This window comes from Suncus etruscus, chromosome 1, assembly GCF_024139225.1.
Source record: "Suncus etruscus isolate mSunEtr1 chromosome 1, mSunEtr1.pri.cur, whole genome shotgun sequence".
In the NCBI taxonomy this organism is placed as follows: domain Eukaryota; kingdom Metazoa; phylum Chordata; class Mammalia; order Eulipotyphla; family Soricidae; genus Suncus; species Suncus etruscus.
The window spans coordinates 182035529-182051717 of NC_064848.1; the positions used below are offsets into that span (position 1 = coordinate 182035529).

General features: G+C 42.9%; 1 protein-coding gene across 4 annotated transcripts in view; it reads left to right on the forward strand.

Moving 5' to 3' along the window:
• Nucleotides 1-16189, forward strand: part of SPAG9 (sperm associated antigen 9) — a 142638-nt gene that overhangs the window by 22408 nt on the left and 104041 nt on the right. For all 4 annotated transcript variants that reach the window (XM_049770948.1, XM_049770964.1, XM_049770956.1 and 1 more), the window contains exon 2: nucleotides 13373-13493. In XM_049770948.1, coding sequence (XP_049626905.1) covers nucleotides 13373-13493 — 121 coding nt within the window. The remainder of the gene's footprint in view (nucleotides 1-13372; nucleotides 13494-16189) is intronic.

Sequence of the window (16189 nt, forward strand, 5' to 3'; positions counted from 1 at the left end):
TGTGTGTGTGTGTGTACTGGCTCAGTGTTTAGGTAGCCATGTGGTGCTGGGAATTGAACGCGGGTCTCCCTCATGCAGAACTCTGTAAACTATTTGCTTGGTCTCTGATGTATTTGAAAATTTAACAAGCTACAACAGTTTGCTTGCCAAACAAATATAGTGACTTACATTTCCTTTACTAGTACATAGTGGTTATTTCCTTGTATCTTTGCTAATACTTGGCACTATCAACATTTTGCTTTCTGTTTCCAGTCTGTTGAGAACCAGTCCATTGTTTTAATTTGCTTTCCTCATATCACTACGGCAATTGAAACATTTTTCTTGAATATTTATTGAAGATTCTTTTTTTTTTTTTTTTTTGGTTTTTGGTTTTTGGATTACACCTGGTGCTGCTCAGGGGTTATTCCTGGCTCTGCACTCGGAAATTGCTCCTGGCAGGCATGGAGGACCCATATGGGATGCTGGATTCAAATCACTGTCTGTCCTGGATCAGCTGTGTGCAAGGCAAACACTCTACTGCTGTGCTATCTCTCTGACCCCCTGAAAATTCTTTTTCTGTGAACTGCTTGTTCAAATTTATTACTCATAACAGGCCATAATGTACAGCTGAGAGTTTCTAAATTAAACTTTATAAGGATTTTGTAGTATTCTGTTATATAATCATCAGTGTCTTTTAAAACAACCAGGTAGAAAGGACTGGAAAGTTGTTGCAAAAAAGAAACCTTTTGTGGGACCAGAGCAATAGCACAGTGGTAGGGCGTTTACCTTGCATGCAGCTGACTCGGGACGGCCCTGGAGTTAGATCCCTTGTATCCCATGAGGTCCCCTGTGCCTGCCAGGAGCAATTTCTGAATACAGAGCCAGGAGTAACCCCTGAGCATCGCCAAGTGTGGCCCAAACCCTTCCAAATAAAAGAAACCTTTTTTTTTTATATCAGGTTTAATATCTATACTATTGGAGAGATAGTTAGGTATTAAAGAATTTGTGTTGTTTGCAGCCTGTCGCAGTTTAATTCTTGACACTGCATATGGTCTCCAGAGACTCCAAGAGTGTTGCTTGAGCACAGAGCCAGAAGAAATCCCTGTGCACTGCCAAGTCCATCCTTACCAAAAAAATAAAAGGAGACCAAAAACATAGAACAGCAGGTAGAGTACTTGCCTGGCAGGTGTTTGTGACCAATCTGAGTTCAATTCCTGGAATCCCTTACCCCTGTGCCTTAATAAGCCCTGAGTACCACCTGGTGTAGCTTCAAAACCTTCCTAAAACAAACATATAAGGAGCTGGAGAAATAGAGCAATGGGTAAGGTAGTTGCCTTATAACTGGCCACCCAGTTTAAATCCCTGGCATCCATGTGCCTCCCCACAACTCACCAGGAATAAGCTGTGCGGAGCTGGGTGTGTTTTCCCTAATCGCCACATTAATTAAGTATAAAAAAAAAAAAAACTCGAGGCCCAGGGAGATAATTCAAAAAGACTGAAGTGTTTGCTTTGCATATAGGGCCCTCAGGAACCCTTCCTGAATTGATCCTTGGTACCTCATAGTTCCTTGAGCACTGTTGGAATACCCCTTTCTCCAAATAGTTGAGAGGATCAGATGGGCTGGTGAGAGAGATCAAGGAATGGAAATATATGCTTTGCATGTAGGAGTCCTTGGTTTGACCATGTTCCTTTGAGTACCAAGTGGGAATAGCCTTTGAGTACTGGTGGGTGTGGCCCAAAAGCAAAAAAAGAAGGCAAAGTGATTGGTTCTTCAGTTTGTCGTTTTTGTTTGTTTTGTTTTCTGGGTCACACCTGGCTTCGATCAGGGTTTACTCCTGACTACGCTCAGAAATCGCTCCTGGTAGGCTCGGAGGACCATATGGGATGCCAGGATTCGAACCACCGTCCTTCTGCATACAAGGCAAACACCCTGCCTCCTTGCTATTTTTCCAGCTCCATCAGTTTATACTTTTATCACTTCCAAGACCTCTTCCTTGTTCTTGCTCTGTCCTCACCTTACTTCTTTTTGGAAATAGCATCTTATTCTGGTTTCATGGATGCAATGACTTGTCTTTGGTCTTTGAGCATATTAATTATAGTTTTTATTTGTTCCCTGCTTTGTTTCTTCAGAATCAACCCCCCCCCTCGCTTCCTCCCCCCACTCCCCAATAGTTTTAGTTTCTTTCAGGTTCAAGCTTCAAGTGGCTGATAACCTTTAATTATCCTTTTATGTTTTAAGAGTGAGGCTAAAAAAGGAAGGCCAGAATCTGTGCCTATATGCAGTTTGTTGCCTATTTCAGTATCCTTTGCTATTTTTCTGAGATGTTAGATTTTTCCAAAGAAAGATCATCTCTGCAGGAAAAAAGAGTGTTAGATAGGGGAATTTCAGTGAGGGCAGGAGAAAGGAGAGAAAGGGACTGTTCGTATTTACTGTTTGGCATATAGCTTTTAGTTTATAAATCATAGTTCCTCTTTTTATTTGGAACCTGGCTATGCTTGATTGCCACTACTCTAGAATCTTTTTTGTTGAGTTTATTCAGAAAGCAAACTTTTCACTTGAGGGAGTCTAGGAGGGCAATCTGGCTGCTCTGAGTTGATGCTGGAGAAAACTACTAGAGATAATATTAACTAGAACTTTTTTTTTTTTATTGTTTTTATTTTGGGGCTATCTCTAGCAGTGTTCAGAGGCTACTCCCAGCTCTGTTTGGGGATCAGTTCAGGTGTTGCCAGGGATACAACACAGGCCTCCTACGTACAAAGCATGCACCCAGCCATTAACTAGTGCTTTTAACCTTCCATTCATCTCTGTTCTCATATCAGTTCTCCGATTACATTATTTCCACGGTATGGGTCAATCACAATTTCCCTTTTCACTGATGATGGACATTTAAATTAGCTTTTAGTTTTGAACTTTGGTTTCTAATAGCATTTTAACAGATATACTTGTCCATGTACCTTTGTGCTTAATTATCTGATTTTAATGTTTTGTATTTAATTTTAAATTTCATTTTGAGGGGTGGCTCAAAGGACCACACCCGATGGTCCTTGCCATTCCTGTCTTTGTGCTCCGGAGTGGCCCCCCTGGTGGTACTTGTGGGTCTATATGTAGTGATTGGGATTGACCTGGGTTGGCCACATTCGAAGCGGGTTCCCTTCGAATATACACAAATAGTATATTTGATCATTCTGGGCAGTGATTGAGTGCCATATGTGAGGCCATGAGGTCATGCAAAGCATATGCTCTCTCACCTTTGAGCCATCTCCCAGCCCTTTGTTTAATATTGGTGGAGGGCTTCTCAAGTGTGTACCTTCTGGATAGTCTTGGTCCTTTAGGTCTGTGGTTCAATGTGAGAAGCTGACGATGCAATACTGTTCTATCCCTGTGGTGCAGAGATTCCTATCTATACCCACTAGCATTCAGGGGCCTCCAGAGTCATTTCTGGTGGTGCTTATAGGCCTCTCTAGCTGCACTTGTCAATGCTTGTGAACCTTTTTTGTTTGTTTTTGGGTCACAATGGGATCACTCAGAGGTTACTCCTGGCTCTGTGCTCAGAAATCGCTCCTGGCAGGCTTGGGGACTATATGGGGTGCCAGGAATCAAACCCAGGTCTCTCCCGGGTTGGCGGTGTGCAAGGCAAGCACTCTACCACTGTGCTATTGCTCCGGCCCACTATTTTGTGCCAAGGATCAAACTGGATGGGTGGGACATATGCAATTTTTTTTTATTTTGGAGGGAAGTGAGTTTTTGAATCATGTTTTGTGGTACTAAGGGCTGACTCTGTGCCAGGGATCACTCTTGGCAGTGCTCAGAGACATATGTAGTATCTGCTATTAAACCTGGGGACCAGCCATCCACCATAATTTTATTATTATTTTGGGGGGTGGGGTTTGGGCCACACCCGCCGCTCAAGGGTTACTCCTGACTATCTGCTCAGAAATAGCTCCTGGCAGATATGGACCATATGGGACAATGGGATTCGAACCAACCACCTTAGATCCTGGGTAGGCTGCTTGCAAGGCAAACGCCACTGTGCTATCTCCCCAGCCCCCCACCATAATTTTAAATCAGACCAAAGAGCACATGCCAGTCCATCTACAAAAGCAGGCTTTGTCTTTTATTTGTTTTTGTTTTTAGTCACACCTGCAGTTCACGGAATCTTTTTTTTTTTAGCTTTGTTTCTGGGATTCCAGGGCTTTTGCTTCAGGAATCGTGTGTAGAGCTCCATGTGATAAGCATTTGGTTCTACTGTTCAGCTGTCTCTCAGGTTCTAAAAGAGAGGGTTTGGGCTGGAGGGATAGTACAATGGGTAAGGCGTTTGCATTGCACACGGTCAATCCAGGTTCCTGTATGGTCCCCAGAGCACTCCAAGAGTAATTCTTTTTTTTTGGTTTTGGTTTTGGTTTTTGGGTCACACCCGGCAACGCTCAGGGGTTCCTCCTGGCTCTATGCTCAGAAATCACTCCTGGCAGGCTCGGGGGACCATATGGGATGGCGGGATTCGAACTACCGACCTTCTGCATGCAAGGCAAACACCTTACCTCCATGCTATCTCTCTGGCCCCCCCAAGAGTAATTCTTTTTTTTTTTTTTTTTTTTTGGTTTTTGGGCCACACCCGGCGGTGCTCAGGGGTTACTCCTGGCTGTCTGCTCAGAAATAACTCCTGGCAGGCACAGGGGACCATATGGGACACCGGGATTCGAACCAACCACCTTTGGTCCTGGACCGGCTGCTTGCAAGGCAAACGCCGCTGTGCTATCTCTCCGGGCCCCAAGAGTAATTCTTGAGTGGTGTAAAGCCAGGAGTAACTCCTGAGTACCACTGGATGTGCCCCCCCCAACAAAAGTCAAAAAAACAAAAAAGATTTTATAAAACTAGTTTTTTTTTTATTACAACTGAAAGTTTTGATTGTTCTCTAAAAATATTTAATCAGGATTAGTAATCTCACAGTTATATTATAAATATAGATTACAGGAGGGGCCGGAGAGATAGCATGGAGATAGGGCATTTGCCTTGTATGCAGAAGGACAGTGGTTCTAATCCCGGCATCCCATATAGTCCCCCCAAACCTGCCAGGAACGATTTCGGAGCTCTGTAGAGCCAGGAGTAACCCCTGAGCACTGCCAGGTATGATGACCCAAAAACAAAAAAAAAAAGTAGATTACAGGAGGTGGTTTTTGTTTTTGCAGTGCCATGGTGAAATTAGACTTTAACATATCCCAGAGCCACCTCCCTGGCTTTGATAAATGTAGATTTATACATTTGTACTTTATGCTTCATTCCCTGGTGGTGCTCAGAGGAACATATATGGTGCTAAAGATGAAACCTGGGTCAGCTTCATGCATGGGAAGTACCTTACCTGCTGTACTATCTCTCCAGTGGTTTAACATGTTTCTTTTGTGTGTGTTTTTAAAGCAGTTTATTGATTGATTGGTTTTTGGGCCATGCTCAGCAATGTCAGGAGTTACTCCTGGCTCTGTGCTCAAAAATTGCTCCTGGCAAGCTTGGGGGACCAAGCTAGGGGGATGCCAGGGATTGAACCGGGTCTGTCCCAGGTTGGCCGCATGCTTAGGGAAATGCCCTATCACTGTGCTATCTCTCTGGCTCCAACATGTTTCTTAAGTTCTCTTAATGTCTACTAGTCCTCCTCTCCTTGCACTTTATTTACCAACAATTTTTTTACTTTTCTTTTTTTTAATAATATAAATTACTTTATTTAAAGACCATGTGTTACATAGTTAGCATAGTTCATCATGTTTCCAGGAAATGGAAGCAAAATTATTGGGAGAAAAAAGAAAAATAAGTACAAGTAACAAGAAAATTTGTGAAAATTATTGTATCTCTCAATGAGGTCATTAAGTCTTTGTCAGAAAATTTAGTAAACTCTTGTTGCTAGTTGATTATTCTATTCTTTTTCATGAACTTTAGATGACTTAAAAAAAAAAGCTGGAGTTGTCACAAGGCTGCCAATACCGCTGTACCGTCTAGGAATTCCAAGCACTCTTACTAATACTGTGACTTTTATGGGCCTTGTTTTCTGCTGCCAGGGCTTCCAGAAGTATAAAAAGGCGTGGGGGGTGGAGGGCTGGGGAAGATGCCTGATGCCTGCACTCATTTCGAAAGTCCTGGTGATGTCATCCAAAATACCAGCAGATCTGGAGTTTTGGTCAGACTGGTGTCTCTGCAGAGAGCCTTGGATTTCTTAGTGCAGAGCTGGGAATAACCCTGAGTGCTGCCAGGTGTGGCTCAAACCAAAAGGTTTTATTGTTAGAACTCAACTTAATAGTCATTAATGTAATAGAAATTTTCTCCCTTCTAGTCTACAGAAGGATGGATAATATCTTGGTATATGTTTAATGATAAACCTCTTATTTAATGGCATCATTTTTAAGATAACTACTGTAGTGATAGTTGGCATATTTTGGGGTGTTCTTTTTTTGGGGGTTCACCTTTCTTAGTACTCAGATCCAAAGCTAAGCATGTGGAATAAGTACACTTGTGCAGCAGTCTCCCTAGAGCCTCAAAATTGCTATTTTAAGGGTACTTTTTTTCCCACCTGTGTCTTTTAGATAGCTATTTCAATAAAATACAGTCTTTAGCTAAGCATTTTTTGATTTGTTTGTTTTGGGTCCCACCCCGCTTGCTCAGTTTTGCTGACATAAACCTGTATTGCCTGCTGACTTTTTAGTGGGGGTGTTGGACCACTCCCAGCAATGGGTTTTTTTTTTTTGTTTGTTTGTTTGTGTTTTTGGACCACACCCTTTTTTTTTTTTTTTTTTTTTTTTTTTTTGGTTTTTGGGCCACACCCGGTAACGCTCAGGGGTTACTCCTGGCTATGCGCTCAGAAGTCGCTCCTGGCTTGGGGGACCATATGGGATGCCGGGGGATCGAACCGCGGTCCGTCTCCTAGGCTAGCGCAGGTAAGGCAGGCACCTTACCTCCAGCGCCACCGCCCGGCCCCTGGACCACACCCTTTTGATGCTCAGGGGTTACTCCTGGCTAAGCGCTCAGAAATTGCCCCTGGCTTGGGGGGACCATATGGGACGCCGGGGGATCAAGCTGCAGTCCTTCCTTGGCTAGCTGCAGTCCTTCCTTGGCTAGCGCTTGCAAGGCAGATACCTTACCTCTAGAGCCACCTCTCCGGCCCCTCCCAGTAATGTTTGTGATGCCTCAGATCCAATAGGAGTTGGCTACATGCCAAGGAAATACCTTAACACCTGTACTATCTCTCCAGCAACTCTAACACTTTGTAAAACACTCTCATCCTCTTAAAACACTCATCATCTTGCCTGAAGGATCTGAAAAACTTTTTTATGGGGTTGGGGGTTGGGGGTGGGAGGGACTAGGGAAGATGGAGGAAAGGGAACAACCAGAATTTTAGAATGCTTTTATAGTTTGAAAAAATGGCCCCTCGTCTACCTTGATTTTGATACTGTCTTGACCTTTATAAAGTTAGGCCACTGAAAAGGAACTGTCATATTAGATCATTTATGATTGCCCACAAGCTTTTTGTGAAAATTTTCTTTCTTTTTTTTTTTTTGGCTACACCCATTTGATGCTCAGGGGTTACTCCTGGCTAAGCGCTCAGAAATTGCCTCTGGCTTGGGGGGACCTTATGGGACGTGTGTGTGTGTGTGTGTGTGGGGTAATCGAATTGCAGTCCTTCCTTGGCTAGCGCTTGCAAGGCAGACACCTTACCTCTAGCGCCACCTCGCCGGCCCCTTTATTTTTTCTTTTCTTCTTTGTACTTTTTTTTTTTGGGCCACACCCGTTTAACGCTCAGGGGTTACTCCTGGCTATGTGCTCAGAAATCGCCCCTGGCTTGGGGGTACCATATGGGACACCGGGGGGATCAAACGGCGGTCCGTCCTACACTAGCGATTGCAAGGCAGACACCTTACCTCTAGCGCCACCTTCCCTGCCCCCGAAAATTTCCTTTTTTTCCCCCCTTCAAAATGTCTAAGATAAAGCTTCCAAAATCTTTTACTTTTCACTAAAACAGTTTTATGCAGTTATTGCAAATAAAATTAACTGTCTAGTTTTATTGAGAATTCTTCGTTACATTATTATTTTGGTTTTGGGCCACACCTGGCAGTAGAGTGAGTGAGTGAGAGTGTGACTCAAAAGACCGTATGGTGATGATGATCAAACCTTGGGCTCCTACCTTCAGCGTCTGTACTCCAGTTTACTCTGTTCATGTTGCAAATAATTTTAAAGTGTAGGGAAGAATGAGGTGGTGTAGAGTGTATAGTTTTAAAGTAGACCTTTATTTATACTTATTTCCTAATTCTGAGTACATCTGTCTTCATTCTGTAGAATGGAAATGCTGGTCCCAGGAACTATTGGACTCAGCATTCAGATGGTATCTTTAATTAAGGTTTTTCTTATCTTTTACTCTTTGATTTTCTTCATTTTGACTTTATTCTCAGGCTTGCCCTTTCCCATGGAAAAAGATGCGCAACTATTGCTTAAAGCCTGTTAGATTCTTAGAGTTGGCGATTCTAGAGGGTGAGAGGTGGTATTCTTTCAGTAAGTGGCAGAGAGGACTCTGACCAGCCTGGTTTAAGTTCTCTGCATATCTCAAGGAGGTGGAGTTGTTATCATTTGGTTTGTAGGAATGGAACAGGATCTGCGTGAGACTGGAGAGAAGATCCTTAAAGAAAGGCGGGGCCGGAGAGATAGCATGGACACAGGGTGTTTGCCTTGCATGCAGAAGGACGGTGGTTCGAATCCTGGCATCCCATATGGTCCCCCAGCCTACCAAGAGCGATTTCTTTTTTTTTTTTTTTTTTTTTTGGGCCACACCCGTTTTTGACGCTCAGGGGTTACTCCTGGCTATGCGCTCAGAAATCGCCCCTGGCTTGGGGGGACCATATGGGACACCGGGGGATCGAACCGAGGTCCTTCCTTGGCTAGCGCTTGCAAGGCAGACACCTTACCTCCAGCGCCACCTACCCGGCCCCTCAAGAGCGATTTCTGAGTGTAGAGCCAGGAGTAATCCCTGAGCACTGCCGGGTGTGCCCCCCCCCAAAAAAAAAGAAAAAAGAAAAAAAAAGAAAGGCAATATGGGCAGAGAAAAAAAGACAAAGACAGAGCCCATTTTCAGTCACTGGCCAAGTGACTGCAGAGTTTCAGAAGAGATAAAGTAGGTAATGAACCAGAAAATTAAATCTAGGATATATTTAGTGATGTCAAGTTGTGTGTGTGTGTGTGTGTGTGTGTGTGTGTATTATATGTATTTCTCTGTGGATTTCAGTTACTCACTTTCAAGATTTAATTAATTTAATAAATAATCAAGTGCTTGCCTTGTGCCATTATCATCCCTGTACTGGGAAATATATCATCAAATAAAAGTACCAGACTGTATACAGTCTGCATTCTAGTGAGGCAGGCAGATGATAAGATCAACTACTAAAACATATCTTGTTAGGTGCTACTGACTAGGTTGATGGCAGATTTGACAAAAAGTCTATAAATCCAGTGGAAAGTGAGGTATTAGAGAAAGAGAAGAGACTAAGTAGATTTTAATGTTTTGGGCCTACACAATTGACCATAGTAATTTAATGAGCTAGGTAAGAATATGTGTTATTATCTTTGACATGTTAAATTTAAGATGCTTATTAAATATTCAAGTGAAGTTGTCCAGTATGCAGTAGGGTATAAAATATGGAATTTACACCTGGGGTAAGACATAGCTCAATGTGGAAATCGTCAACATATAATTAGTAATTAAAGCCATGAAACTGGAAGAGATAATCAGGGAATAAAACTAAGCAATTAAAAAAAAGTTGCCCAGGAACTTGAAATGTTGGAGGAATTGCAAGCAGGCTTGAATCAATGTTAAGTTAGCAATGTTAATGAGGTTGAGAAGACAATAACCTAATAAAGAAGATCAAGAAGGAGAAGCGAGTATATTGGAAGGAAGCCAAGGAAAAGATCTGGGGAAAAATTTGTTTTTGGTGATGCCAGTAACCCAATCTAGACCTTACATATGCAAGGCAAGTGCTCCCCCACAACTGGAAACTGAAACTAAAAAAACAAAGGGACACAAAAACAACCAGTGCTGGCATGGATGCAAGAAAAGTGTTTCATTCACTGCTGCTGGAAATGTACACTGGTCGAGCCTTTTTGGAGAACAATATGGATATTCCTCAAAAAGCTAGAAATTGAGCTTTCATATGACCCAATAACATCACTCCTGGGATTATACTACAAGGATACTAAAACCACAGTGCAGAGAAGAAAAGGCATCTGCATTTATATGTTCATTACAGCACTATTCTCAGTAGACGGAATCTGAAAACAACCAAGTCCCCAAGAATAGATGGGTGGATAAGGAAACTGTGGTACATCTACACAATGGAATACTGTGCAGCTGTTAGGAAAAATGAAGTCATTGAATTTGCTTATATGTGGATGGATATGGAGAGTATTATGCTGAGCAAAATGAGTCAGAGGGATAAGGGTAGACATAGAATGATCTCACTCATTTGTGGGATATTGAAAAAAAAGATAGCATGGTTATTATTATACTCAAAGACAATAGAGACGAAGGCTGGGAGGACTGGTCCATGGTAGGAAGCTTGCCACAAATAGCAGGAGAGTGCATTTAGTGCAGAGAAAGAACCACTATGACAACAATATTTGGAAATGATCACTCAGACAAAAACTGGGTAGTAAGGCCGTAAAGGGATAGCATGCTATCCCTTAGTAACAGTATTGCAAAGTATAGTGCCTAAAAGGAAAAAAGAGGGAGAGAAGAAAAATGTCTGCTATAGAGGCTGGCTGAAATAGGTCCGATATGTATCTCAGTTTCACACAATACTTCTGGTAGGATCAGGGATTTATATGTGGTGCTAGGGATCCAACCTGGCTTGGCCACAAGCAAGGCAAGTGGCCTACCTACTGTGTTATTACTTCGGCTTCAATTAAATTTAGTTGGTTGAGATCATTTTAGTACATGCTCTTTTGCTTTCTTTCTTTTCTTTTCTTTCTTTTTTTTTTTTTTTTTTTTGTGATTTTTTTTTTGGGTCACACCCAGTAGCGCTCAGGGGTTACTCTTGGCTCTATGCTCAGAAATCGCTCCTGGCAGGCTCAGGGGACAGTATGGGATGCCAGAATTCGAACCATCATCCTTCTGCATCTAAGGCAAACGCCTTACCACTGTGCTACCTCTCTGGCCCCACATGCTCTTTTTCTTAGGAGTTTATTTTCTTTTTTTGTTTGTTAATTTTTGGTACATACGTGGTGATGCTCGGGGATTACTTCTGGCTCTGCATTCAGGAATTACTGTTGGCAGTGCTTGAGGGATCGTCTGGGATGCTGAGGATTGAATCCAGGTCAGCTGCATGCAAGACAAACACCCTGCTTTGCTATCCTATCTCTCTGGTACCTATTTTATTTTTCAAATTTATCTTTGGAGGATTTTGGCCTATATGTGGTGTTGCTTGGGGATTGTTTCCAGTGGTACATGTAAGGGAACTATGTAGCGTTAGGGATTGCAAAGCATGTGTCAACCCACTGAGCTCCTGGTTCTTTAATAGGAGTTTAAAATCCATAGATCAGGGTTTTAAACTCCTATGATGGTTCTATGAAACCCATTCTTTAGTTCTCTGTTGTATACAAGCTACAAAAAATATAGTGTTGAACAGCTCTGATAAATATGCAAGCATTCTAAGAGACTTATGCATTTGGAGAAGGAGATATATATCTCCTTTGAATGTCTTATATAAAATTAAATGCTATAAACAAATTACTGTTTTTTTTTTTTTTTTTTTTGGTTTTTGGGTCACACCTGGCAGTGCTCAGGGGTTATTCCTGGCTCCAGGCTCAGAAATTGCTCCTGGCAGGCACAGGGGACCATATGGGGCGCCGGGATTCGAACCGATGACCTCCTGCATGAAAGGCAAACGCCTTACCTCCATGCTATCTCTCCGGCCCCACAAATTACTATTTTTATATTTGGAGGTTTACTTTGCTTTTGGGCTGCATCCCAAAGTGCCCAAACTTCTTGCTTAGGGTTTATTCTTGGTAGTGCTGCTAGTATAGGTGAGCCCAGGTCTCTTGCATGCAAAGCATGAACTCCAGTTCATTGAAGTATCTCTGCCACACATACACTCTTTAAAAAAAAAAATTTTTTTTTTGTAGGTTTTGGATCACACTCGGCAGTGCTCAGGGTTACTCCTGGCTCTGCATTCAGAAATAGCTCCTGGCAGGCTCAGGAATATTGGGATGCTGGGGATTGAACCTGGGTCCTCCCTAAGTCGGCCATATTGCAAAGCAAATGCCCTACCCACCTATCACTCTGGCCTCTTTTTTTCTTTTTTTGGTTTTTGGGCCACACCAGGTGACGCTCAAGGGTTACTCCTGGTTATGGGCTCAGATATCACTCCTAACTTGGGGACCATATGGGATGCCGGGGGAATTGAATCAAAGTTTGTCCTCAGCTAGCACGGGCAAGGCAGACGCCTTAGCACTTGCACCACCACTCTGGCCCCTCTCGCCTCTTATTAAACACATTTAAATTTAAATTTTATATATTTTAAGATAAAATTTAAATTTTGGGAGGCCACATCCTGTTATTTTCAGGGATTACTCCTACTCAGGAATTTAACCTGACAGTGTTTGGAGGAATTGGACCTGGGTCAGCCGCATGCACGGCAAGTGCCCTAACCACTGTACAATCTCTCTGGCCCTGCCCTCCTTTATTTAAAAATATAGGGACCACACCTTGTAGTACTTATGGCATCAAGTTTTGAGAAATAAATCCTTGCACTTGATTCTCTCCTTCCCTTCTCAGTTTCTCTCTGTCTCTGTCTCTTTCTCTCTCTCTCTCAGCAACTAAAAAAATACCTTGCCCTTACATGCTAGGCATATGTTCTACTGATTGAACTTTCTCCTATAGGCCTATATTTGGAGGCTTAAAATAATTTTTTTTTTTTTTTTGGTTTTTGGGCCACACCCATTTGACGCTCAGGGGTTACTCCTGGCTATGCGCTCAGAAATTGCCCCTGGCTTGGGGGGACCATATGGGACACCGGGGGATCGAACCGCGGTCCGTCCTACGCTAGCATTTGCAAGGCAGACACCTTACCTCTAGCGCCACCTTCCCTGCCCTGGCTTAAAATCAATTTTTTTTTTTAATTTTAAATTTCAATATAGTGCTGGAAGTATTTGTCATAGCAATTAGGCAAGAAAAGAATAAAGGGCATCCAGATATAGAAGGAAGAAGTTAAAATCAATTTTTGAAGAGAAACTCAAACTTAATTTATAGATTCTAAGATCTTTTCAGATATAATTGATGTCTAATTGTGATTGATACCTAGAAATATGAGTTAAAGCTATTAAAATATTAAGTTTCTCTAATGAAAATACATACTTTCCTTTCTTTATTAGAAATTCATTGAATTTGAAGATTCTCAAGAACAGGAAAAAAAGGATTTACAGACCCGAGTGGAATCTTTAGAATCTCAAACAAGACAGCTTGAACTCAAAGCAAAAAACTATGCTGATCAGAGTAAGTAAAAATATCTCTCTTCATAAGTACATTTTAAAGAGTGGTTCTAATACTGCAATGACTCACACTGATATTTGAACAGGATTCCAAATATGTGTTTGGAATTGCCATCTGACTCAAGAGAGACCTGCGAACTAGTTCAGTTTCCTTCAGTTTCCATTTTTGTGTAGTACCAGTAGGATCTCAATGTCTGCAGAAATGATTGCATCAGGGATCCTTATTACTCCTCTTCAATTGAATTGTCAGCCTTTGTAGCTAACATGCTGTTTTCATCATGTGGGGTTCTGGTGTGTGTTCTGTACATGTGGATCATTCTTTTTTTTTTTTTTTTTTTTTTTTGCGTCACACCTGGCAATGCTCAGGGGTTATTCTTGGCTCTACGCTCAGAAATTGACCCCGGCAGGCTCGGGGGACCATATGGGATGCTGGGATTTGAACCAGCGACCTTCCGCATGCAAGGCAAACGCCTTACCACTGTGCTATCTCTCCAGCCCCACATGTGGATCATTATAATTTTGATGCAGTATCCAAAGTTCTGTTGTCTCTGGTATTCCTTTGAAAAAGTAAACTATTAGAGAAACTCCAGCTTTGAAGTTTAAAAATTACTATGAAGGACTGGAGATATAGAGTACAGGGATTAAGGTGCCTGCCTTGCATATGGCTGACTCCAGTTTGATCTCTGAGCACTGTCAGCAGTGACTCCTGGAGAGATAGCATGGAGGTAGGGCATTTGCCTTGCATGCAGAAGGATGGTGGTTTGAATCCCGGCATCCCATATGGTCCCCCGAGCCTGCCAGGAGTAATTTCTGGGTGTAGAGCCAGGAGTAACCCAAGTGCTGCTGGGTGTGACCCAAAAAACAAAAAAATAAAATAAAGAAGTGACTCCCAAACACAGAGCCACAAAGTAGCCTTGCTAGTGTGACTCAACCTCCCTTCTTCTGATTCCCTCCCCTGCAAGAAAAAAAATCTCGGGAAGGTCAGTTTTAAAAGCATATGCTCATGTTTTGTGGTAACCCCTGGTATAATCTCTGATCCCAAGCACTTTAAGACACCACGAGGAGTGACAGCTGAGTGCTGCTTCCACCAAAAAATCCCCCCTTTTGAGGGCTGGGGAAATGGCTTAAAGGACGGGGGTATATGTTTTGCATGCTGGAGCTTTTTGAGTGCAAGCCCCATTGCTACATGGTCTCACTGTTCCAAGGAGTGGCTCCCACAAAAAGGCATCATTGCCCTAACTAATCTTTTACTATTTTACCTATCACATTTTACTTCTTTTTTTTTTTTTTTTTTTTTGGTTTTGGGCCACACCCGTTTGACGCTCAGGGGTTACTCCTGGCTATGAGCTCAGAAATTGCCCCTGGCTTGGGGAGACCATATGGGACGCCGGGGGATCGAACCGCGGTCCGTCCTATGCTAGCGCTTGTAAGGCAGACACCTTACCTCTAGCGCCACCTTCCCGGCCCCACATTTTACTTCTGATTTATGAAGATGATCAAGTTTTGTTGTTGTGTTTTTTGTTTTGTTTTTAGGCCACTCCTGGGCACTCAGGAGTTAACTCCTGGCTCTGCACTCAGAAATTGCTCCTGGCAGGCTTGCAGGACCATATGGAATGCTGGGGATTGAACCCAGGCCTGTCCTGGGTTGGCCGATTGCAAGGCAACCACCCTACCCACTGTACTGTTGCTCTGGCTACTGTTGTTTTTGTTTTTGTTTTTGTTTTTGGGTCACACCCGGCGGTGCTCAGGGGTTACTCCTGACTGTGTGCTCAGAAATAGCTCCTGGCAGGCACGGGGGACCATATGGGACACCGGGATTCGAATCAACCACCTTTGGTCCTGGATCGGCTGCTTGCAAGGCAAACACCTCTGTGCTATCTCTCTGGGCCCTACTGTTGTTTTAAGAAATCCGAGTTTTGTTGTTGTTGTTGTTGTTTGAGGGGGGGTCACACCCATCAGCGCTCAGGGATTACTCCTGGCTTTACGCTCAGAAATCAAAATCACTTTTCTGACAGTCTCAGGGAACCATATAGGATGTCAGGATTCAAACCACCGTCCTTTTGCATGCAAGGCAAATGCTGTACCTCCATGCTATCTCTCTGACCCAAGATATCCAAGTTTGACTAAGGAAATTTTTTTTTGGGGGCCACACCCAGCAGTGCTCAGGGGTTACTCCTGGCTGTCTGCTCAGAAATAGCTCCTGCCAGGCACAGGGGACCATATGGGACACTGGGATTTGAACCAACCACCTTTGGTGCTGGATCGGCTGCTTGCAAGGCAAACGCCGCTGTGCTATCTCTCCGGGCCCGGAAATTTTCTTTTGATTTAGAAAGGAGCTAACTACTTGTGTAGAATATTTTTTTTTTTTTTTTGTGGTTTTTGGGTCATACCCGGCAGTGCTCAGGGGTTACACCTGGCTTCGTGCTCAGAAATTGCTCCTGGCAGGCACGGGGGACCATATGGGATGCCAGGATTCGAACCGATGACCTTCTGCACGAAAGGCAAACGCCTTACCTCCATGCTATCTCTCCGGCGCCGCAGAACATTTTTTAATGCATTAAGTAATGTACTTCTGTAATAATGGAGATATTAAATGAAGATTAACCTAGTATTTGAAATTGTTCTTTTGGTATCAAAGTATCTCACGGTCACAGGGAATACTGCTTTTTTCTTTCATAAAAGTAGCTAAACGGGGCCGAA